This window comes from Eulemur rufifrons, chromosome 5, assembly GCF_041146395.1.
Source record: "Eulemur rufifrons isolate Redbay chromosome 5, OSU_ERuf_1, whole genome shotgun sequence".
NCBI lineage: Eukaryota > Metazoa > Chordata > Mammalia > Primates > Lemuridae > Eulemur > Eulemur rufifrons.
This window is the reverse complement of record NC_090987.1, coordinates 34,204,220-34,226,214: the sequence shown is the minus strand read 5'-3', so window position 1 is coordinate 34,226,214 and position 21,995 is coordinate 34,204,220. Positions and strand designations below refer to the sequence as shown.

Genomic DNA, 21,995 nt, shown 5'->3' with positions numbered 1-21,995 from the left:
TCAGCCAATAAACCACATGACAGCAAGGCCATGACTAAATTTATTTCTATCTTTAGAAGCCAGAGCAGTGTCTTCCATAGGATACAGTAGATGTTCAACAACTATCTGCTAAAGGAATAAACAAAGATCACTCAATGGCTTTAGAATCTTTCTCATATCAATTTTTTAGTGATTTTCTTTCTCATTTTACTCGCTTTTATTATACCTCATGAACATCTTCAGTCAGATCAGTTTATTTTTAAATGTTTAAAGAGTTATTAAACTGGAACAAAACAGACTCTTAGAATTAAAGCACTCTCCACCAGAAGGAATGTAAACCTACTTGCTGAAGAAACAAAGGGAAGGGGCCCAAGGAATTTTCTTGCATTGAGCAAGGAATCGGTGCCCATCTCCTCTTGGCACGCCTGAGAACAGTTTCTTTAGTTTGTCTTTTCTTCAATACCTGAATTTAGAGAAAGAAAAAATGAATAAACAAAAGCAGCACAGTGTACTTTGTTGTAAAACAGCAGACAGTCCTTAAACCTAATGCCTCTCTGGAGGTTTAGGCTCGGGAATTTCCATGCTGAAGCTAGCCCAGTAAATAGTCTTTTTGCATTAGAAAGGTAAGAAAGAATATATCCAGATCGTAAACATTTCCTAGATTAGATAACTTCCTTTTGTTTACCTTTCTAATACACCCATATTTTCAGGTTAGGAAAATCATCATTGTACTCTTAGCTCTTCTTGCTTTGTCCCATATAAAGATGGAGAACACTTCCTCTCTCTAATAATCTCTAGACAGCACATACTTGTTCTTTCTGTTAAAACCTCACACTCTCAGGTGAACCAGAGAAAGAAAATGCAAGTCCTTCACTGCCTTAGTGCTCTATCTGTACTGTCCAATATGGCAGCCACTAGCCACCACCAGCCATGTGATATTTAAATATAAATTTACTATAATTAAATAAAATGAAAAGTTCTATCCTTCAGTTGCACTAGCCAGACGCCAAGTGCTCAGTAGCCATTAACATTGGACTACCATATCAGACAGTGCAGATTCTAGGACATTTCTATCATTGCAAAAAGTTCCATTGGACTTTTTAGTGATGTCCATTTATTTCATATTACAAGGGAGACAACTTGTTTCATGAAAATGAATTAATAAATAATTGTATTAAACATGGTTAGTAAAATTACTAAGCAGTTGTTTAAATTTGCTATATCATTAATAGAGTTAACATAAATTAGGTGTAATCCAGTCTAACCCTTTCATCATTTTGTGAGGACTTTCATAACAACATTCTTCATGATAAATTGTTTGCACTAATAAAAAATTCTGAACGCTATGACAGAGGGGTAATCAAACTGACACTAGTGCACAAAAGCCATTAGTTAGAATTCAGAGGTGGAAGAAGCCTTCACAAGAGAAGTATCATTTAGATTTAACAAAGTAAACCCAAAGCCAACGTTTACACAGTGTTAGGAAAGACAGAAAGAGAGGAAAAGAGGAAGAGAGAAAGGAGGGGGATAAAGGGGGTTGGGGAGAGGAGGGAAGGACAGAAATACCATATGTATCCTTTGGTCTTCTTTGCATTTTTAATGACAGCATTTTAATGAAAAGAAAACTATGCCTGAAAATATTCAATGCACTTTGAATACCTTCTTCCGATGTTCCAGGAGAACAGTAATCTCTTTCTGAGTCTGTTTCTTTGTGTCAGAAAGCCGTATAGTGAAGGATCTTTTCTTATCAGACAACACAAGAGCACTGGCTGTGTACACTGACCCGTCATCTAGAACTCTGAAACCAGGATCACTTGACTGCATGAGGTCTGCGGATCTGAGACACTCTTTCAAATTCACTGCAAGTAAAAATCTTCAAGTTATAAGGTAGAAACGCATGCAAACCAAAAAAAAACAGGTGTTAAAATAACTTAGACAATCTTCAAAATCATGAAGTGGAATGAAATAAACCCTCACTTTGCATTTTTCAAACATCTTAACCTGTCTTTTTACATTATTAAAAAATTATGATTTTCTTTCAGTTAAAAATAATAATTCTTGATTATATATTTCTATTAAATAAAGTGTTTTAAACCTTGAATGCTTCTAGTAGGCCTATAGAAATGATCTTCTAATTAAAGAGGTGGGCACATTGCAATCATGAGAAAGCTGAGCTACACACCCACAAACACACCTGAATAAACAAACAGAAAAGGTTCCTTAACAATGCAGCTTGAGCCTTTTAAAATACATCTTCAGCCAAAAGTCATACACCTGAGCTCAAAGAGCGATCAAGTAATAAAAATATGTCTGTTTTGAAATTTCTCACCTCTGCCGACCATTTTGTCTACCTGTAGTTTAGAAGGTACACTAAATATCGCCTTTTTGCAAGCTTCACCAGCAAGACTGAAGACCTAGAATTTAAAAGTCGACATTAATACAATATAGAATAAAGATCAAAAACCATGTGATGGGGGGGAAGGGCAATATATATAACCTAAACTTTTGTACCCCCATAACATGCTGAAATTAAAAAAAAATGTAATCATCTCAATAGATGCAAAACAAGCAATTGACAAAGTCCAACACCAATTTACAATAAACCCTCGACAAATTATGAATAGAAGCGAACTTGCTCAGCGTACATAAAGGGTACCTACGAAAAACTTACAACCAACTTCCCACTCAGCACAGAAAAGCAGAATGCTTTCCTCTAACATCAGGAAGAAGACAATGATGTCTGTTACCACTTCTATTCAACATTGTATTGGAGCATCTAGCCAGAGCAATTACACAAGAAAATAAAATCAAAGTCACCCAGATTGGAAAGAAAAAAGTAAAATTGTCTCTATTCACAGATTACATAAACTTGTACATAGAAAATCCTAAGGAATCCACTGAAAAATTTATCAAAATGCATAAATGAGTTCTGCAAGGCTACAGGATGTAAGGTAAATGTGCAAAACTTAATCACATTCCTGTACACTAGCAATGAAAAATCTGAAAAAAAAATTAAGCAAACAATTGCATTTGCAATAGTATCAAGAAGAATAAAATACTTCAGAATAAATATAGCCAAAGAACAAGATTGTACACTGAAAATCAAATCATAAAACATTGCTGAAAGAAATTTAAAAGACCCAGGTAAATGAAGAGATATCCCATCTTCATAGATCAGAATATATAGTCCCCAAATTCATCTACAAATTTAATATAATATCTATCAAGATCCCAGCTAACTTTTTTAAAGAAATTGAAAATTAATCTTCATGCAAATACAAGGAACTTGAAAAAGAAAAAAAAGTTGGACGTATATTTCCCAATTTCAAACCTTACTACAAAGCTACAATACTCAAAGCAGTACTGGCATAAGGATAAATGTATAAATAAATGGAATATAACTAAAATCCCAGAAATAGACCTTTACGTTCATGGTTAGCTTCCAGAAAGTTCAAGGGAAATAAACAGTCTTTTCAACAAATGGTGCTGGGACAACTAGATATCATCATGTAAAAAAGTGAATTTGGACCCCTAACTCACATCATACACAAAAATTGACTCAAAACTGACCACAAACATAAATGTAAGAACTAAAACTATGTATAGAAAAACTTTAAGAGTAAATCTTCACTATCTTGGGTTAGGCAATGATATCTTATATATGACACCAAAAACATAATGATAAAGAAAAATTAATAAGTAGGACTTAACCAAAATTAAAAACTCTTGCTCTTCAAAAGATACCATGAAGAAAGGGAAAATACAGCACAAAGAATGGGAGAAAATATTTTCAAATCATATAACAATAAAGGACTTATATCTGAAATATATAAATAACTCTTACAACTCAAAAAAAAAGACAACACCAAAAAAATGGGCAAAGGATTTGAACAGACATTATCAAAAAAAAGATATGAAAATGGTCAATAATGAGATGAAAAGATGCCCAACACCATTAGGCATAACGGAAATGCAAATCTAAAATATTCATAGTACAAAGCATTATTCACAATAGCCAAAAAGTGGAAACAACTCTCATGTCTATCAACTGGTGAACTGATCAACAAAACATGGTATAGCCATACAACAGAATGTCATTTAGCTCTAAAAAGTACTTTGTTAAGGATTGATACATGCTACAATATGAATAAACTTAAAAAGTGCTATTCCCAGTAAAAGAAACCAGACACAAAAGAGCACATATTTTATGATTTCATTTTTATAAAATGTCCCAAACAGGCAAATATATATAGATAGAGTAAGTTAGTGGTTGCCTGCGGCTGAGGGTAGAAATGGGAAGTGGTTGTAAATGTGCATGAGGCTTCTTTTTAAGGTGACAGGTAAGTTCTAAAATTAAATTGTGGTGATGAGTACAAATTTGTAAATCTGCTAAAATTCATTGAATTATATATTTAACAAAGGACAATTTTCTGGAATGCAAATTATATCTCAATAAAGTTGTTAAAAGCAAAAAGGAGACATTGTCATTGATTAAAAAAAAAAAAAAAAAAAAAGATTGTTTCCACATTCACCTCTACAGATTGGCAGTGATCAACTCTCTCAAATGTGTAAATTCAACATAAATAATTTCAGCAAAATAAAATGGTATAATAAGCACAAAGAAGTATTTAATTTCTGATATAATCAAATATAAAACAGATTTCTACACAAGGTCAAAAGATTTTAACTCGTGGTAACATAACTGTAAATATTAATATGTGCACATGTGAATATATACATAACCAAAATTCTTCTAATATGTGCTCTAAAGGTTACTGCACTTCTCAAAGATCTACCTCACTCTTGTTTGAAGTAAAGAAAATACGGATAAATAGGGTTAACATGTAATAGTGTTGTTTCATTTAAACGTAATAAGCCAAAAAGTTATTTTTAGAAAATCATAACCAGATTACAAACTGAGACGATAAAGTCATAATATGTTGGCCCTTTAAAAAAAATAAACTATATTATATATGCTCAATTTAATGTTGTCCTTATGTATACAGTTGTCACACTGGGGTGAGAAATGGTTTTCTTCAACAACGTATGCATTGGTCCAAATATATTTTAACTCTGTAGGGTTGGTATGTGTGAATCCCAAAGGAAAGCCATGTTTGGTATATTTTAATCACCTTTCTTTTTAAAATATTTTAAGTTAACTGTGAAACATTTAAATCAAATAGAACATAATATAATAAATGCTCAGTACCCAGCCAGATCTTTTAAAAAACTAACATTTTTCCATGTTTATTTCATTTTTTAGTTAAAACTTACAGATGTGGCTAGAGTCCTATGCTCTATTCTATTTCCATCTCTTCTCCAGGGAATAGTTTCTTCTGAAGTAGGTGTTAATACTTCCTCTATAGGATTTTATACTTTTAGTATACAGTGCATGCATCTTCCTATAAAATATAGATTGGTATTGGGTAGTATGTGTCTATAGGTATCCTTTTGCAATTTGCTTCTTTCTCTCAACCATGTGTGAGATTTTTCCATGAATACACCCATAGTTTTTTTAAATCATTCCCCTATTGATGGTCATTTAGATTGTTTTCCATTTTTTCTATTACAAATGATACAGCAGTGAACAGATCTGCAGGTGCAAGATATTAAGATATATACCTGAAATAGAAATTGCCATGCCATCTACGAACATCTTCAATTTCATTAGCTATTGCCAAGTTGCTCTCCAAAGTACTATTATTAATTTATATTAATATCCCTAGGGTATCAAACCTATTTCTCATATCCTCTCCTCTAATCAATTTTATGACTTTAAAGTTTTTTTCCAAACTAATGGTTGCTGTTTTAATTTGCATTTTCTTAATTTCTAGTGAGGCTGAGCATCTTTTCTTGTGTCTATTTGCCATTCATCTTCTGTAGATTGTCTATTCTTTTCCTTTAATCGTTTTTGTATTAAGTTTATCTTTTTTAAGTTTTTTACTTGTAGGTTTATGTGGTTTGCTTTTTCACACTTTTTGTATTAATAAAATTATTTGATAAACAGAATGCTTCAATTTTAAAGTAGTCAAATTTATTAATCATTTCCTTTGGTATTTTTAATGTAGTCAATTTTATTAATCATTTGTGCTGGCTTGTGTTTTTGTGTTATTAATTGTTAAGAACTCCTTCCCTATCTTATCATAAACGTATTATCCAATATTTTCTTCTAATTATTGCAAAGTTATCTCTTAACTTTTAAATCTTTTACCCATCTGGAATGTATTTGTGCGTGATTCACTTTAGCTATATAATTTTATCTTTTGCCACATCAACACCCAGTTGATACAGAGCCAACCCAATGGCTCTTCCTTTCTCTACCAATAATGCCACATGGCTCCACAAATATGAAATCTGTTTCTGAGCTATCTGCACTATTTCATCAGTATATATGTGTTCATCTCTACATCAATACTATATAGTTTTAATTAAGATATCTTTATAATAAATCTTGGTGTTTGTTATGGTGACCCTAATCCCTATCATCTCTCTTTCAAGTAGTATCTGCTCTATTTAGCCTTCAAATCTCAAAAAACTTTTATGATCAGCTAAATTAAAGAAACAAAATCCTTCTAAAATTTTTGATGAAATTCCATTTAATTTATATATTAATTTAAGAAGAATTTGGCATTCAGGCTATTGAGATTTTCAGCCATGAATGTGATTGATTCTCTACTTATGAATTATTTTTGCCTTTCAATAAGGCTTCATAATTTTTGCAAACACACTTTCACATTTTTTGTTAGATTTATTTTAGATATTAAATACATTAATGATGATTGCTATAGTGAATGGGATTCCTCTTAACTTATATTTTCTAATTGTTTGCTGATGGTATATAGAAATCATTTAAAAATATTGAGCGGCTATCCAGGAAACTTGCTGACTTTTATTAGTTCTAGTAGTTTATCAACAGATAGTGTTGAATCTTCCGCATAGCTAATCCTATGGCTGGCAAAATGATGATTAGATTTTTTTCCTTTTACTCCTACATCTCTTTCATTATTGCTATTATATCTTTTATCGTATGTGCCTGTTAGGACCTCCAGTAGAACGTTGAATAGAAACAACTATAGTGACCATTGTGGATGTGTTTCTAACTTTAAAGAGAATGCTTTTACCATTTCACCATTCATTGAGTCTTTTTCTTCTTTTCTTTATTACATTCATTCATTCATTTTTGTTAGATATGCTTCATTATGTTAAGAAATTTCATTCCCTATATTCCTAGTTTGCTGAGGTTGGTTTGTTTGTTGGAGACAGGGTCTCATGCTGTTGCCCAGCTAGAGTGCAGTGGCATCACCATAGCTTACTGCAACCTCAAACTCTTGGGCTCAAACAATGCTCCTGCCTCAGCCTCTGGAGTAGCTGGGACTACAGGCGCTGGCTACCACACCCCACCAATTTTTCTATTTTTTGGTAGAGATGGGGTCTTGCTATGTTGCTCAGGCTGTCCTCAAATTCCTGGCCTCAAGCTCTCCTCCCACCTTGGCCTCCCAAAGTGCTGGGATTACAGGCATGAGCCACCACACCTGGCCTTACTAAGATTTATTTTTAAAAACAATAAATAAAATTTTTCCACTTATTTTGAAACGACCACAGTTTTTCTCTATTAATATAGTACTATATTAAAGCACAATAGATTTTCTAATGTCAAATCATCTTTCCTGGGATAAACCATACATGGATATCATGATTTTTTAAATACATTATTGGTTTGGTTTGCTGCAATTTATTTCAGTATTTTGTATATGTCCATAAGTGAGATCAGGCTACTATTTTCCAACTTCATACGATCCTCATGAGTTAAGAAGAGTTCCATTTTTTTCTGTTCTTTGAAACAATTTATATAAGGTAGAGATTGTCTGTTCCATATAATTTTGAAAGAACTCACCTATCATGAGTCTGAGACTGGAGGATGTAAAGGAGTGTGTGTGTGTGTGTGTGTGTGCAGACATCTGGTTTCAGCTGTATTTCTTTAATGGTTATAAATCTATTTAGATGTTGTCTACCTCCTCGAGTCAATGTCAGTAATTTGTACTTTGTAGGAAATTGCCTGTTTTGCATTTTCAAATTAACTGGCATTAACTACTACTAATATTACTTTTTTAACATCTGTCTTCCCCATAACCGTGCCTCCTTTTTATTCTTTATATTGCTTTATCCATGCCTTCTCTGCTTTTTACTTGCTCAATCATAGCTGGGTTTGTCTATACTTTCAAAGAAGAGCTTTTGGTTTTGTTGATCCTATTGCTTTATTCTTTCTTTTTAAATGTTCTTTGTAAAATATAATACACAAGATTAAATATAATATATATGCATATGTTAATAAATAATAAAATGAACATTAGGGTACTTAACCTTCAAAGTTAGGAAATAAAACAATACTAATATTTTCAAAGTCCCCATATATCAAAGTCCCTTTTACCCAATTGCATTTCCCTCCCTCCTTCAACTCCCAAAATTCAGGTAACCAATAATGGATGATTTTTATGTTAACCATTTCTTTCCTTGCCTCTGCTTATTTTTATCCCATGTGTATATATCCCTAAAGAAGGCGGTTTTATTTTACCACTTTTTGCCTTTGAAATATATGTAGTCATACGCTAATTGCATGCAATTTGCTCTCTTTGCTCAATATTATGTTTGTGAAATGCATCCATACTACTGCCTCAGCTGTGTATGTATATACTGTATATCCTGTATACTCAGTATACAACAATAGTTCATTCATTTTTATTGTTGTATAAGGTATCATTGGAAAGAATGAACAATGAATTCATTAATATAATTTTTGAAAGAAGTAATGTTCATACATAGATTTCAGTTATGATATAGTTCTTGAAACTATAATTTGGTACAATATTTTTGTGAGGGTTGGAGTATTACTGAAAATAAAATCAAGTAAAAAATGTAAAGGCATTATTATATTAACGATCATGAGCTAATAACCTTTAAAAGTATTTTCAAAATAACTTCTATATAGAAGAGTAGCCACACTTAAAGTAAAATGTAACAAATTAAGTTTTTAAAAATGATTGCCTGCTGCACCCTGGTAAAAAATAAATTGCTTTGCTGTATTTTACAGCAGTATGCAAATTTTATTAATTATATGATATAAAGCTTATCAGAAAAATCATTAAATCCTGAGAGAACAGAGAGAGTGAAAATTAAGGGGTTATCTGCAATCGTTTTACTTTTATGTTGTTGTTTGATTTTATAGTGAATACACAAAAATGGGTTTCCTAAAATAGCACCCTTCTTCAATAGAGGAAAAAGAAGCTAAAGAACGGAGATTTATGGAGTGTCTGGAATACAACTCCAAAGGTAAATTGCAAGATTTACCTCTCTGTATCCTCAACAGTTAGATGATTCTAATAAATTTCCTTTCTACCCAAAGACATTGTGAGATGGGAATTCTAATTAGATAGAAAGTATGATTAATCACAGGTCAGTACGGATGCCATATATGGAACAGAACTGCCATGGGCATTACAACAGGACCAAAAAATGTGCAAGGGCTTACATTTATTTACTTATTCAGAAGTTGCTTAAGGATCTAGCTGTATCGCAATATGAACATCAACAATTTCCTTTTAAAAAGGTAGCTGATCAGGCATTAGTTTAAATATGCATACATTAAAACTTTGATTTCCTTAAATTTGTAGTTCTAAAATAAACTAGTTCTCATTTACTTCATTTGCCTTAATCTTTTTAAGCAAATGTAAAAGTCAATAGAAATCACTATACTCCCTTTTACTTTAAAAACATGAATATATCTAATGTTATCAAGAGAAAAAAAGTACTTCTGGTAGGGAATCACATTATTCTCATTAATTAATTCTATAAAATCAGAAAAGATAGTATGTCGATTTATAAACAGAGGCTGCAGGTAGACTTCATATACTCCAAGGAAGAAAAGTACAGATTTGAGGGGAGTTATTCCAAATGTTAGTTCCTTTGCAAGAAGAGCCCTTTTAACAAAATGATGGGTTAGCTGTGCCCAAGTACACATCATTTAAAACACACAAAAAAAGATATAATTCCTGAGGTGGATTTGATAAGAACAGTATTAACACATATTAAAAAGGATCTCATTCTTTCTAACAGGCAGAAGACCACTCACTAATGCAAATTACATTTCACCAGCCCTAACAATTTTTGTTACATTAGGAGCACAAAACACTTTCAGAGATATTCAAAAAACTTAAAACAATAGGGAGATGGTCTCGTATGCTTCTCTTCTTGTTTCCCCTACTCTTTTCTTTTCTCTGTGCAGGTGGTTACTGGAAACTGTATCTGCAGTGTAGAGTGTGGTTGGGGACAGGGGTGGGAAAGAGATTCAGGAAGAGAAAAGTGCAAATTGGGAAGATTCCTTAACCTAAGGAACAGCTCAGTGGGAAGGCTAACATATTCCACGTCTCAGATTTGTGTTAAGGAATTGTTTTGAAAAGCCCTCTCCTTAGAACAAGCAATGTTTTTAAGGGATCCATTAAAGTCTATCAAATAAAAAGTGTTTCTGAAGTGCAACATCATTAATATTATACTGAAAAGTTGAGAGTCATATGAGTCAAAAGGAAAGAAATACAGACACGAGATAGTCACTAGTCTTCATGTGCACATCTGGACGGAAACTGGAAATGTTTATAAAATGACAATTGCAGAGGAAAGAAATTGTCATTCTATTACACTCTCCAGCATTTACGTTTCCAGATATACCATTTAATCTAAACTTTATAAAATTCTTTTTAAAAAGAATCCTAAATGAGTATGTCATAGATGAGAGCTGAAGCTTTCTCGCTTTAGATTTACTGGCACCTTCTTGCCTTGCCACACCCCGACACCCCGACACCCCCAACCCGCGCCTCCTCGTCTTCCACGCCCTCCCCTCGGGCGGGTAAGGGAAATCTCACAGCAATTACTTCTTCCCGTTCCCTTATCTCACAAAACACCAAATTCATTTTTTTTTTACCCGTAGAAAAGCTAGAAATGCTTTCAAATATATCACAAAAGAACACGTTTGTGAGCAGTCCCAACTTATGGAGTCATTTCATCAGCTCAGGTATTTTGTTGAAGCAGTTCCAGGGCAGATGGATGCGCTTATTTGTACAATTCCTTGTCTATAAATGCCTCGTAGATCGTAACTACCAACTCCATATTTTTTTTGTTGTTGTTGTTTTGTTTTTCCAACCCCGTATTCTTGACTCTCTGATTCAAAGAGAGGACAAAGCTTGGAGACACTCGCCCTGGCCAGGAAGCCGGAAGATCCCTGTAGACAGAGTTGACCCACCCCCAAGGCGGACACAGACCTCTCTAGGGGGCCCACAGGACCCCAGGCCAATCCGTGGATGCCGGGAAGTCGCGAGTCGGTGGCTTCTTTTTACTTGTCCTGAGTGAGACCCTGGTCGAGTCTGCTTCGTGCTTAACCGCGCCTTCAGAGTTCCCGGTTTTTTTCTAGAAGTCTCCCAGGTTCTCCAAGAATTTCCCTAACTTCCTCTCCAGACGGATCTACCGGGCAGGTTTCCGGGCACTGGAGACCCCCGGCGGGGCTCTGGGCCCGCGCACTCCTCCCTCGAGCCATACCCAATAGAAATCCAGCCCCTCACCCCACCCCGACCCTGCCACCCACAGCATCCCGACCCTCTCCCCTACCCCACCCTGCCTCACCACCCACCAGCACAGCAGGACACCAAGCCACCCCTGAACCAGCCTTCCCACTCCTTCGCGCCCCAGGCACAGCCCGCCCCCGACCGGGTGGCTGGCGGGGGTGGACGGCTTGGCCAAGCTCCTGAAAATAACCTTTAGGGGAGATAAAGCCGCGAAACTCGCTTCTCACGGGCAACCCCAGGCTGGGACCCAGGCGCGCGGCCCCGACCGCTCCACTCGCTAACGAACCCATCCGAGATCGACTGGGACCCGGGCGGAGGCAGCCCCTTGAACCCCATCTCTGTCTGTTGTTTCTCTTGCTCAGGGATCCTAAATAACTGACCAACAAGCACAGTCTTCCTCCTTCCCCACCCGAAGGCGCCCCCAATCACCGCCACCAGCCCAGCCCCGCAGCCAGGGGGGCGCAGGAATCCCAACCCTGCCCACCCCCGACGGACGACGCCCACCGGGGCGCAGCGAAGCCCGGGCGCGACTCAATTCAAACAATCGAACGCGGTTTTTCGCGTCCCAGAACAAAACGCTGAATCCCGAATCGTCTTTCAAAGACGTCTTTTGTTTCCTCACCCTCCAGGCTCGAATTTGGGACTCGAACCTGCTGCGCAGGATTAAGCTGAGCTGCAGATGTCACCTTTCAGCCCGCTACGTCCTCTACCCCATCCTACAGCGACCTGGGCGGATCAGCGCCCCTTTTCCCCATCCCAGATCCGTCTGAGAGGGGCGCCGGTGGCTCACCAAGAGGGTCAGCAGCAGCTCCCTGCAGAGGGCTCCGCGCAGGGAGCTCCGGGGCCCGGCGGCGGCCATCGGGGCGCGGGGCAGGGAAGGAGAGCCTGGGGATGCGGAGAGAGAACCGCGCAGATTAGAGGCGCAGGAGGAGCTTCTCTCGCTGCTGCTTGTCTTTAAGTCGCTTTGGCCTCTCTCAGGCTTGCCTGCCCGGGAGCGTCTTCGCTCCCGAGACGGGATTGGACCCAGGAGACGCCGAGAGGCCCCTCCTTGTTATTTCTCAAGTTTTATCACCGCTGGGGAGCTGCCCGAGCCTGCCCCTCCGATCCCCAGCGGCCTCCGGGGCGCTCGCTCTCGGGAAAGCGGTCCCAGGCCCACCCTCTGCCGCCTGTCCCACGCCCCTCGCACGCCCCGCGGCGCTGCCTCCCTGCCCGGCCCGCAACGCAGCCCTCGCCGCCCAGATCGTCTCTGGGGCGTCCCCGTCGCCGGCGCTGAGCGGCGCATACCCACTGCAGAGCCCAATCTGCCTGCAGGGATCCCTGCCCCAACACGGGCCCTCCTGGGTGCCAAGAACACCCTTGTCATTGGATCAGCGGATCCGCCCTTCAACTTCGGAACAAATTCTGGGCGATAGCTCCAGGTTAAAACAAAATACACGTCTTGTATTCTCTCCAAATTTGACAAACATGATAAAATAAACGACGGGAGGAAAATTATTCCCAAGTGGCATGAATAAACTGGCATTTGGTATGACGGAAATTAAAACCAAGTAAAAAATTCTGATCTGACCATTTTTACACACCCAAAGTATGTATGATTACACGCAGAGCTTTACTTATTGCCAATTTTCTGGAGTTATATAAGCCTTCTAAGAAAGAATTTGTTATGAGATATTGGCTTAGTACTTACATGGTAATTATACTAAAATGAAATTTTTCAGGTTGCATCCAAAGGAATATCTATCATGAAAAACCTTCTACTCTGAAATGAGGCTTATAAATTCATTATCATTCAACAAACATTTATCAGGGCCCAAAGTCAACTAAGCATTGTACAAGGGGATGGAGCAAAGGAAAAGGACAAAACCCAGTTCTTGCCCAAAACAATTCAAAGTCTAGGAGGAAAGAAAGGCAATCATTCTAGCACATTATGATAGATTTTTAATAGGGATATAGTTTATAACGCTAGGGAGCCCATATTCCCTTATTTCGCTCTAAACTGAAATTTTATGTCCTCTAAGCCCCCATGGATTCAGGAGGAAATCCCTCTCAGATATTTGTTGCTGCTCCTCAAAGTCCATTCAAAAGTTTTGATGTCAGGAATTCCAGACAGTCCAGTTTAAACAGGAGAGAGTGTTATGGCCTTCATTCATCCCATTGTGGTCACCTCTAATAGACTAAGCCATGTGTTCCCTAAAGGCTGGGCTTCCCTGAAACTCGTGAAGCTTAGCTCTCAGGACTCAGGCACTGTACCTTGAATTTCCCAATGCAAATCTCTGAAGCACCCAAGGCACTCTTTACTGGAGGTCTCTGTATAGAAGAGCCCTTCCATTCTCAGAGAAAGTTCTCCAAACTCCACTCCAGGGTTTTCACCTCCCATCCTCCAAACCTTCACTGCAACCAGGGCCTCAGGGAAAGCTTCTCACAGTCTCTTCCAGCCCCAGCCAGCGTTTACAAACACAAATAGAAGGTGCTTTCCTGAAACTTTGATGAGGAAAAGAAATGCTAACACCAATCTCCCTCCCTCATTTCAAATTCACAGTCAACAGTAAAGGGTTGAAGAATTAGAGTAAAGGGGAGAGGTGTTAAGAAATTTTAGAGTAGAGAATGTAACTCAGCTGAAGAAGGCTTTAAAGAAGCAAAGATGTTTGAGAAAAAAACAGAGAAAAGGGAAGGGTGGGAGAATGTTCTGGGGAATATGCAACAGCAACAGAACATGAGAAGCTCTAGAGAGACTTGTGAGAGCTTCCCACATTAAGGAAGCAGAAAGAGGTTGGCTCAGAATGGCTGGACGGAAAAACTCCTGTGGCTGGGAATTAGATTAGAAAGATGGGTCATGGCAAACCATGATGACAGGCTGAATTTTGTTCTGTAAGAAATAGAGAACCATCCATTCAGTGTAAAACGGGTTACTAACTAATGTTACGAAATTGTCACTTTTGGTGAGTTTGTATATTATTAATGTACCCGCTTATGCGTTAACATAGCTTTCCCTGATACTTAGGGAGTAAAAGTCTTTGTAGTGTTTTTCTTTAAGTATTCTTAGTTTTTATATGATTTCAACTTTATCTTCAGATTTACTAGAGTCCAACCTTATACTGACCTCCAAATGACTAAAAAACTATAAAGTCGATATGCTCTGGTTGTTTGGGTTGTGCTGTGCAATGAAGGATATTGGTAAGCCTACTGATTATATGACAATTTCTCTGAGCTTCCATTTTTAGCCTCTACAAAAATAAGTTGTAATAGTCTATTCCAGAAATACTATAAGAAAGCAAATCGGGGATATTTCTAATTTGCATTGCAAAATCTAGGTACAATATGAATATTAATAATAACTGCATGTAGTATTAGCAATAATTTTGGAATCTGCGGTTTTGTTATAACATTTGCTTGTCCACCATGAGTCTATGAGTCTAAGTCCTAATAAAAGGCAATGCATTTTTAATTTAAAAGAGGATCTTTACATGAAATTATAATTACTACATAAATATGACTTGGTGATAAATTGCTTATATTTTTCCTATGCATATTATAATTTAAAGTAAATTTGTTGAAGATACGTAAGATATATTTAAAATATGAGCTTCAATTTGAATAGAGCTGGAACTGGATGCCTTCTATAATAAAATCTATTTTAAATCATCATGAGACATTATAAAGGATAAAGAGCTTTTCTAAAAAGTCTTTATTTAATACCTTATCGAACTGCAAAGTCAGCTGGAAGTCATTGCTAAAAGGATAATGAACCAAAATGGGAAAGCCAGTTATTATTTTCCCTTGTTATGTTCCAGCTTGAAGGGGAAGAACAGCAAAAACAAAGGATCAAAAATGGGAAGTCGTTTTAGACAAAAGAACAAAACTTCAAGAATTCAGGTGAATTATATAATAACATTTTCAGCAAAAAGCAAGCTTAGGATAATGAAGAAGAGCTCCTTGGAGGTCTTCTCCTAAGATACCTAGGAGGAATCTCTGGCCGTGGAAAGGGTAACTGGTCTTAGTGGGAGCTGCCCCTTGTTCCACTGAGCCAGGCTGCCTTGCACAACTCAGCATCAACAGGTGCTGGTCTCACACACCCACTCATCTCAGTGGCTTACATGGACGGTGACATGGCAAGTGTGGAGCTCCTCAAACACTCCTGTAAAATACTGCCAGGACAACTGTGTAATGTTTGAAACAAATCTGCTAGCAAAAACAGAGAAATTTATGAAAAGAAGCTTAAATTAAAACCAAGTAAAAGATTGGTTTAAGTAATTCTTCTTGTGGCACAGAAATGAATCCTGCCAAGGGGTGAAAGTTTAAATCAAGAGGAATCAGTAAATATCGTATTGCTGCTCAGTACAGAAGCCATCCCGGAATCCCTGTCTGCTTCCTCTTTTATCTTCCTGGCAAGCACCCACTGCCCAGCGCTAATTCCACTCCCATGGAAATGCTACCCCAGGCAGCAATGAGAACCTCAAGTCTAGACCAAAATGATCTCTGGCCTCCTAAAACAGAGGTTTCCCCTCCCCGATATTCTGTGTTGGGTCCTTTCCGGTCCTCACTTCTCATTCTAGGATTCATTTCTCCCCAGAATGATTGACAGTGAGATTATCCATTAGGAAAAAACTCACTCCCATCCACGGAGGTGTGGCCTTTCACAACCTTCGCAACAACCATTCAAAAGTCTGACATTTGTACCTTTCTCAAATTCAGAATTAACCTGGTGTAAGTAACCACCATGACAAGAGTTCAATCCAGATAGGGTGTGCCAAGCTCAGAAAGGTTCCCTTTCAGCTCCTCCTTATTAATAATGAATGAGTCAAGAACTGTTACAATGAGGTTACTCTTCCTCCACTAAATTCTTCAGACTCCCTTACAAATATCCTCTTCTGCAAACAGTCCTTTCAAGGAGGGAGGAGCAGTCTCCCAGTGACTTCTTACTGAGCTGGAAGGAATGGTAATTTCCACCTAGAAAACAAAGCCCCATTGTGTGAGTGATAACTTCTTATAGTAACCGAACACAAGCCCTGATATAGGGTGAATTTTTTGTTCCCCTCATCTCAGGATCCTCCGATAATTTTTCACTTGGGTTTCCTTCAGAGTGAAAAATCTCTTCCCACTGGGTGAGGCTGTAGTCCCTCCTGCAAGTTCACATGTCTCCTGGAGCTCATTGTGTGCGTCTGTCTGTTCAAAGAGCATTGCTCAGGCATGAAAGTTACAGGTGTGAGTGGGCTGACTTCCACATCTCATGTGTCATTTATCCCGTCATCACTCCCTGATTCACTGCTCCACCACCCTTCTCTTTTCCCAGAAATTCAGGATGCTCATGCCTCAACTTCAGCCTGGGGAAGTGGCATATCCCTCAGCTCAGATGCCTGTCAACTAGCTCAGTAGCTCAGGGGTAGAGAAGCAGCTCTTCCCACCAGCTCCCTGTGAGCAGAACATCATTAATTCAACATTCATTCATTTGCTATTTTACTTATTAATAATTATGCATTAATTTTATTTACCCCAAGATTTATTAATCTTCATTTGTCTTTTCTGCCTGCCCAGTTTCCCAAACCCTTCTGTGACTAGATGAGGGAGTAGCTTTCCACCAATTAGCTATTTAGTGTTCCCTGAGCCGGCTCAATGCCACAATGAATAACCAGTTCTTTTCTTGCATGGTTTTCAACCATCATACCCACATTAGTCTTTCAGTGTTAAAATAAGCTACACTCCTCCCTAACTGATAAGCCCTAGTGTTAACTTGTACATATCTTTGTAGGGTTATACCAGATCCCCATTTCTATAAACAATTCTAATGCAGAAGTCCTGCCTGAACACTTAAAAAAAACAAAACAAAACTGAGGAGCTAGTAATATTCCCAGTAGGCATATGGGCATGTACCAGAAAAGCTATTTTCTTGCTCCTTCCTAGTAAAATTGCAGTGCCCTTGACGTGTTCAATAGGATTGGTTGCTTCTCCTAGTTTCCAAATTCTGTTTAGATGGTGGTCAAGGAAAGTACTGGACTACTATAATACTTCCCTTTTAAAATAAGACTCTCTGACCCAAATCTCCCTGCCAGGTCCCCTAAGTATTATAATAAATAATTTTATAAGCCTCAGAATAAATGATTCTAAACGTAAAGAAAGACACCAGCCAGAAGAACTTCTTTATTTCTTACTGAAGACAATACTGAGTAGTGATCAGATGGTGTATGGACAGTTTCTCAACTTTCTAATAATTAGTTATGTGACCTTGAGTGCTGTCGTCTCCCAAAGGTCTACGCAGAGCTTGGAGAACTCAGCCTGTTCCCACTCCTTGCATCCTAGGGTGGGTGGAGAAAAAGAAGTTGCAAATGGAAGAGCATGACCTCGACATCTCTTCTCCTTTATGGTGACCTGGCTTTCTGTGATATTCCCAAGATAATTGACACCAATGTTAGCCAGTCTCAACTCCTCCTTTCTCATTTGGCACACCGAGAGTTGGACTTTCTCGCTCCAGAGAGACAATGGAAAGTGATAAGCACAGACCTGTTCATGGAACATAATGTAAAATAAAGAACATCTTATTTCCTACCATATTCCCTTATCATAACATACAGATTATTCTTAGAATAAGGTGGTCTAAGCTTTGCTCTGCCAGCCTTTCCCAGTGACTGTTTTCCAAACTCATCTATTCACAGAAGAAAAAAGCATTGTATTATGGAAATTAGGCCAGGAATAGGCCATGTTTTTCTCCCAAGATCATCCAAACACCTCTAGCCTGTTCTTTCTCTTGACTTTTTTAAAAATTTTGAACAAATCAGGGAAATTTTTTAATTCACAATAAAGTTTTGTATTTGGCCATTGTTGAGGCAAAATGAAAGAGACCAGTTATGGCAACAACATAGTATTAGTAAAATGAAGAGACTTGCTCCAAAAATAGCAAGGATCCAAGTTGGCCAGACCTGGGTACTCTAAGCCCATCTGATTAGAGACTCTAACTGAAATTTTAAATTGTCTGTTGACTTTTTTGACATAGTTGCCTTGGGGTAGGTCCATGTATTTTTCAAATCTCTGGTCTCTCCATCTTGAAAAATATTTTTCTTTTTCCATTTTATCCACTTTGGTGATTCATGCACCTGAATAGGTCCCAATTTACCTTGGCCAGTTGGTCAACAATTGATACTCTTGACCTTTTTTAAATTTGTTGAGTTATAATTTATATGTATTAAAATTTACAAACCAAAAATATACAGCTCAATGAGTTTTGACAAATGTGCACATATATGTCATCATCATTCAAACCAAAATATAGAACATGTCCTTCACCCCAGTCAATACCCATCCTTACCTTGGGGCAGCCTGTGTTCTGCAACCTGTCACTAAAGAGTGTTTTTGACTTCCCTAGAATTTCACACGAACAGAGTCACACACTCCATTAGTTATCTATTGCTATATTACTTTTTATCAGTTGGACATCACTTTTGCATTACTCCAAAATTTAGTGGCTTAAAAGAAGGACTTCTTATCTCACAGTTCCTGTGGAATCCAAGCAGGGCTTAGCTAACTATCTTCACCTCGAAGGCTCTCCTAAAGGCTGAAATTGAGATGTTTAGCTGGCGCTGCAATCAACTGTAGGCTGAACTGGGCAACGATCTGTTTAAGCTCACTCTTGTGGCATTTGGCAGGCCTCTGGTCTTTGATGACTGTCGACCAGCGATATCAGCAGTTTTTGGTCACATGGGCCTCCCTAGGGCAACAGGCAATGTGGATGCCTGGCTTTCTTCAGAACAAACAAGAAGGATAGGGTTCCCAAGATGGAAGCCACTGTCTTTTTGTAACTCGATATCAGAAGTGACACCCTGTCACCTCTGCTAAATGCTATTGGCTAGAAGTAATTCACTAGGAGCTGTCTGCAGTCCAGGAAAGGGCATTACACAGGGTGTGAATACTGGGAGGCAGAGATCATTGGACATCATCTTAGAGGCTACCTGCCACACGGTATGGACATTTTTGTGCCTGATTTTCTTCATTCAACATGTTTTCGATTCGTTCAAGATGGTTGAATGTATCAGTAGCTCGTCCCTTTTATTGTTGAGTAGTATTGCATTGTACGCATTTACTAAAAAACTGCCAGGCTTATTCCTCACCAACAATATATGTGAGTTATACTTGTTCTATATCTTTGCTAACTCATTTTGTTGGTCTTATAGTTTTAGCCTTTGTGGGTATCTCACTGTGGTTTAAATTTCCATCACCCTAGTGTCGTCATTATTTCATTGTGTTTTGAATTTGCTTTTCCCTGATGACTATTGATGTTGAGCAATTTCTGGTATGTTTACTTGCCATTTGTAAGTACAGTTGAGTTGTTTGTCTTTTTATTGTAACAATAACATTTATTAACTTTAATAAATATTTAATCTAATATTTAATTTATTAATATTTATAAATTTTTCAGATCTCTATTAAAAGAAACTCAAATATTGTACACTTTGAATGGAATTATCTTTTATTTTTTAAAGCATAATTCAGGACCCTCTTTTTCCTCCTCCTTTTTGTAGGAGCCGTTGAAGTCCTTGTTTCACAGGTTGAATTTACAGGTAGAAAGAGAGAGGCAACAGTATCTTCTCTAGTGAATTATTATCTAAATTTTTGAACCAAAGGATGCTTTAAAATTTTGTTTTGGATGCTAATATGAAATTTATTGTCATGGAAGAGAAAGGCCCAGGTTGGCAAATGCCTGTAAGGTGTGGGAAGTTTCAGCTGCAACTGGGCCAGAACTGACTAAGGTTTGTTACCTCCACAAGTGAAGCCACAAATTTAGGAGTATTATCACCAAGAAGAGTAGTTTTTAACTCAGGCTGCATGTTGGTGTCTCCTGGGGAGCTTTTAATACACACGAACACCCAGGGCCACCTCAGACCAATTACATCAGAATCTTCGGGGAGAGGGGCTTTATTTTTGTATGTTTTGTATTATTTAAAAGCTTCCTGGGTACTCTAACGTGTAGATCAGGGGTGATTCTTGCTCTGGATAAGTGGTTCTCAAAATGTGGTGGCTTGTGTACCACTAGGAACTTGAAGGTTCTTTACCCTGAAATACTCTGATGACAGGGACACAACACCCATGAAATGATGAGGACCAATTCTGGAAGAATTCGGGCCTCTGAGTTTTGGTAAGAAGTAGGTTCCTAAGTAACCCTTTTTTAAAACTAGTTTTATTTTGATTTAGAAGTAACATCTGCATTCCTCATTTCTTCGCCCTTTTTGCAGCACTTATATAAACTGTCTAATCTGTATTTTAATAAGAAAAGCTTAGGTCTACTTTTGCATGTTTCATCAGGTCCTTTCATGGCGGGCATGACAAAATACATTGTAGCTTCTGCCCCTGCTATTGCCTGGATGGTTGTTATCTATACTCCATTACTCTTACTTTCAAAGTCTCTCTCTTGATTTAAGTAAATTCCAGTAGAAACCTACATCAAGGAAGTACTTCTCCCACATACTCAATCAAGTCCAGATGTTTCCTACTCTTGGTGAAGTATTTGTCACTGGAAAGACTTCAGTGGTTCCACTTTCCCATGCCAATCGAAAGTATTTATTCTAAGTCTTGGGGCTTGATATTTTACATGATTTCCAGATAAATTGTATATGCTACTAAGATTTTCTTCTGCTTGCAATAGACACAATTCTTACAGTTGACTTTGATATCCACAGCCATTGGCACGAAAAAAAATAATACTCATATTATTTTGGTATTCTTTTCCTACTTGGATAACCAAACCAACCCAACTGCCCTAGCCCTACCCTCTACGTACACCCCCACACATTTGAAATACAATATCTTTGACTTGGAGAAAGTTTGGAAATTAGCATCTTACTAATATTAATACTTAACTACCATATCACTTGTATTTAATTAACATGGATATGAAAAATTGGGTGGATATGTATATAGTCTACTCTAACTCCTTATTTTATTGAAGAAATATATACTCAAAGAAGGGATTTATGTGATTTACCTTAAGATTCAGAGAAGAGTGATTAGAAGGCTGACATAAAACCCAGAATAAGACACGTATTCCTTTCATTTAAAGAAAATTTTTAGAGACACATTAATCTTTTAATTAAAACCAAAATAGTTGAAACTGAGAGTGGTCTTTTTTTTTTCCTGCTTAAACTCAAAATATATTGGCAGGGTTTAAAGTATTAATGCTATTCTTGGAAGAAATAGTATACCTAATTATAATCGGAGAAAATGTAGTTGTATCTGCAAGTTAAATCCTGTTTTGGTCTCTAGGAAACCATCCAAATTCTTACATTGTCCTAGAACTTATTGTTTGAGGACTTGTCAGCAATCAGTGAACCATATAAAGAATTTTATAAATATTTTTATTATATAGAAGTGTTTGATAAAAAAATTATTCTCATAAGAATTCTATATGTGTTATGCAATAAAGCG

The 21,995-nt window shown here is 37.6% G+C and overlaps 1 protein-coding gene across 1 annotated transcript in view; it reads right to left on the bottom strand.

Annotated features, from left to right (window-relative positions):
* DSC3 (desmocollin 3) overlaps positions 1 to 11,878 on the bottom strand; it is a 41,892-nt gene extending 30,014 nt beyond the window's left edge. The window contains exons 1-4 of the mRNA XM_069467845.1: positions 11,654 to 11,878; positions 2,309 to 2,393; positions 1,639 to 1,838; positions 323 to 442 (exon numbers count right to left, since the gene is read on the bottom strand). Of these exons, the coding sequence (XP_069323946.1) occupies positions 323 to 442; positions 1,639 to 1,838; positions 2,309 to 2,393; positions 11,654 to 11,878 (630 nt within the window). The remainder of the gene's footprint in view (positions 1 to 322; positions 443 to 1,638; positions 1,839 to 2,308; positions 2,394 to 11,653) is intronic.
* Positions 11,879 to 21,995: the final 10,117 nt, after the last annotated feature.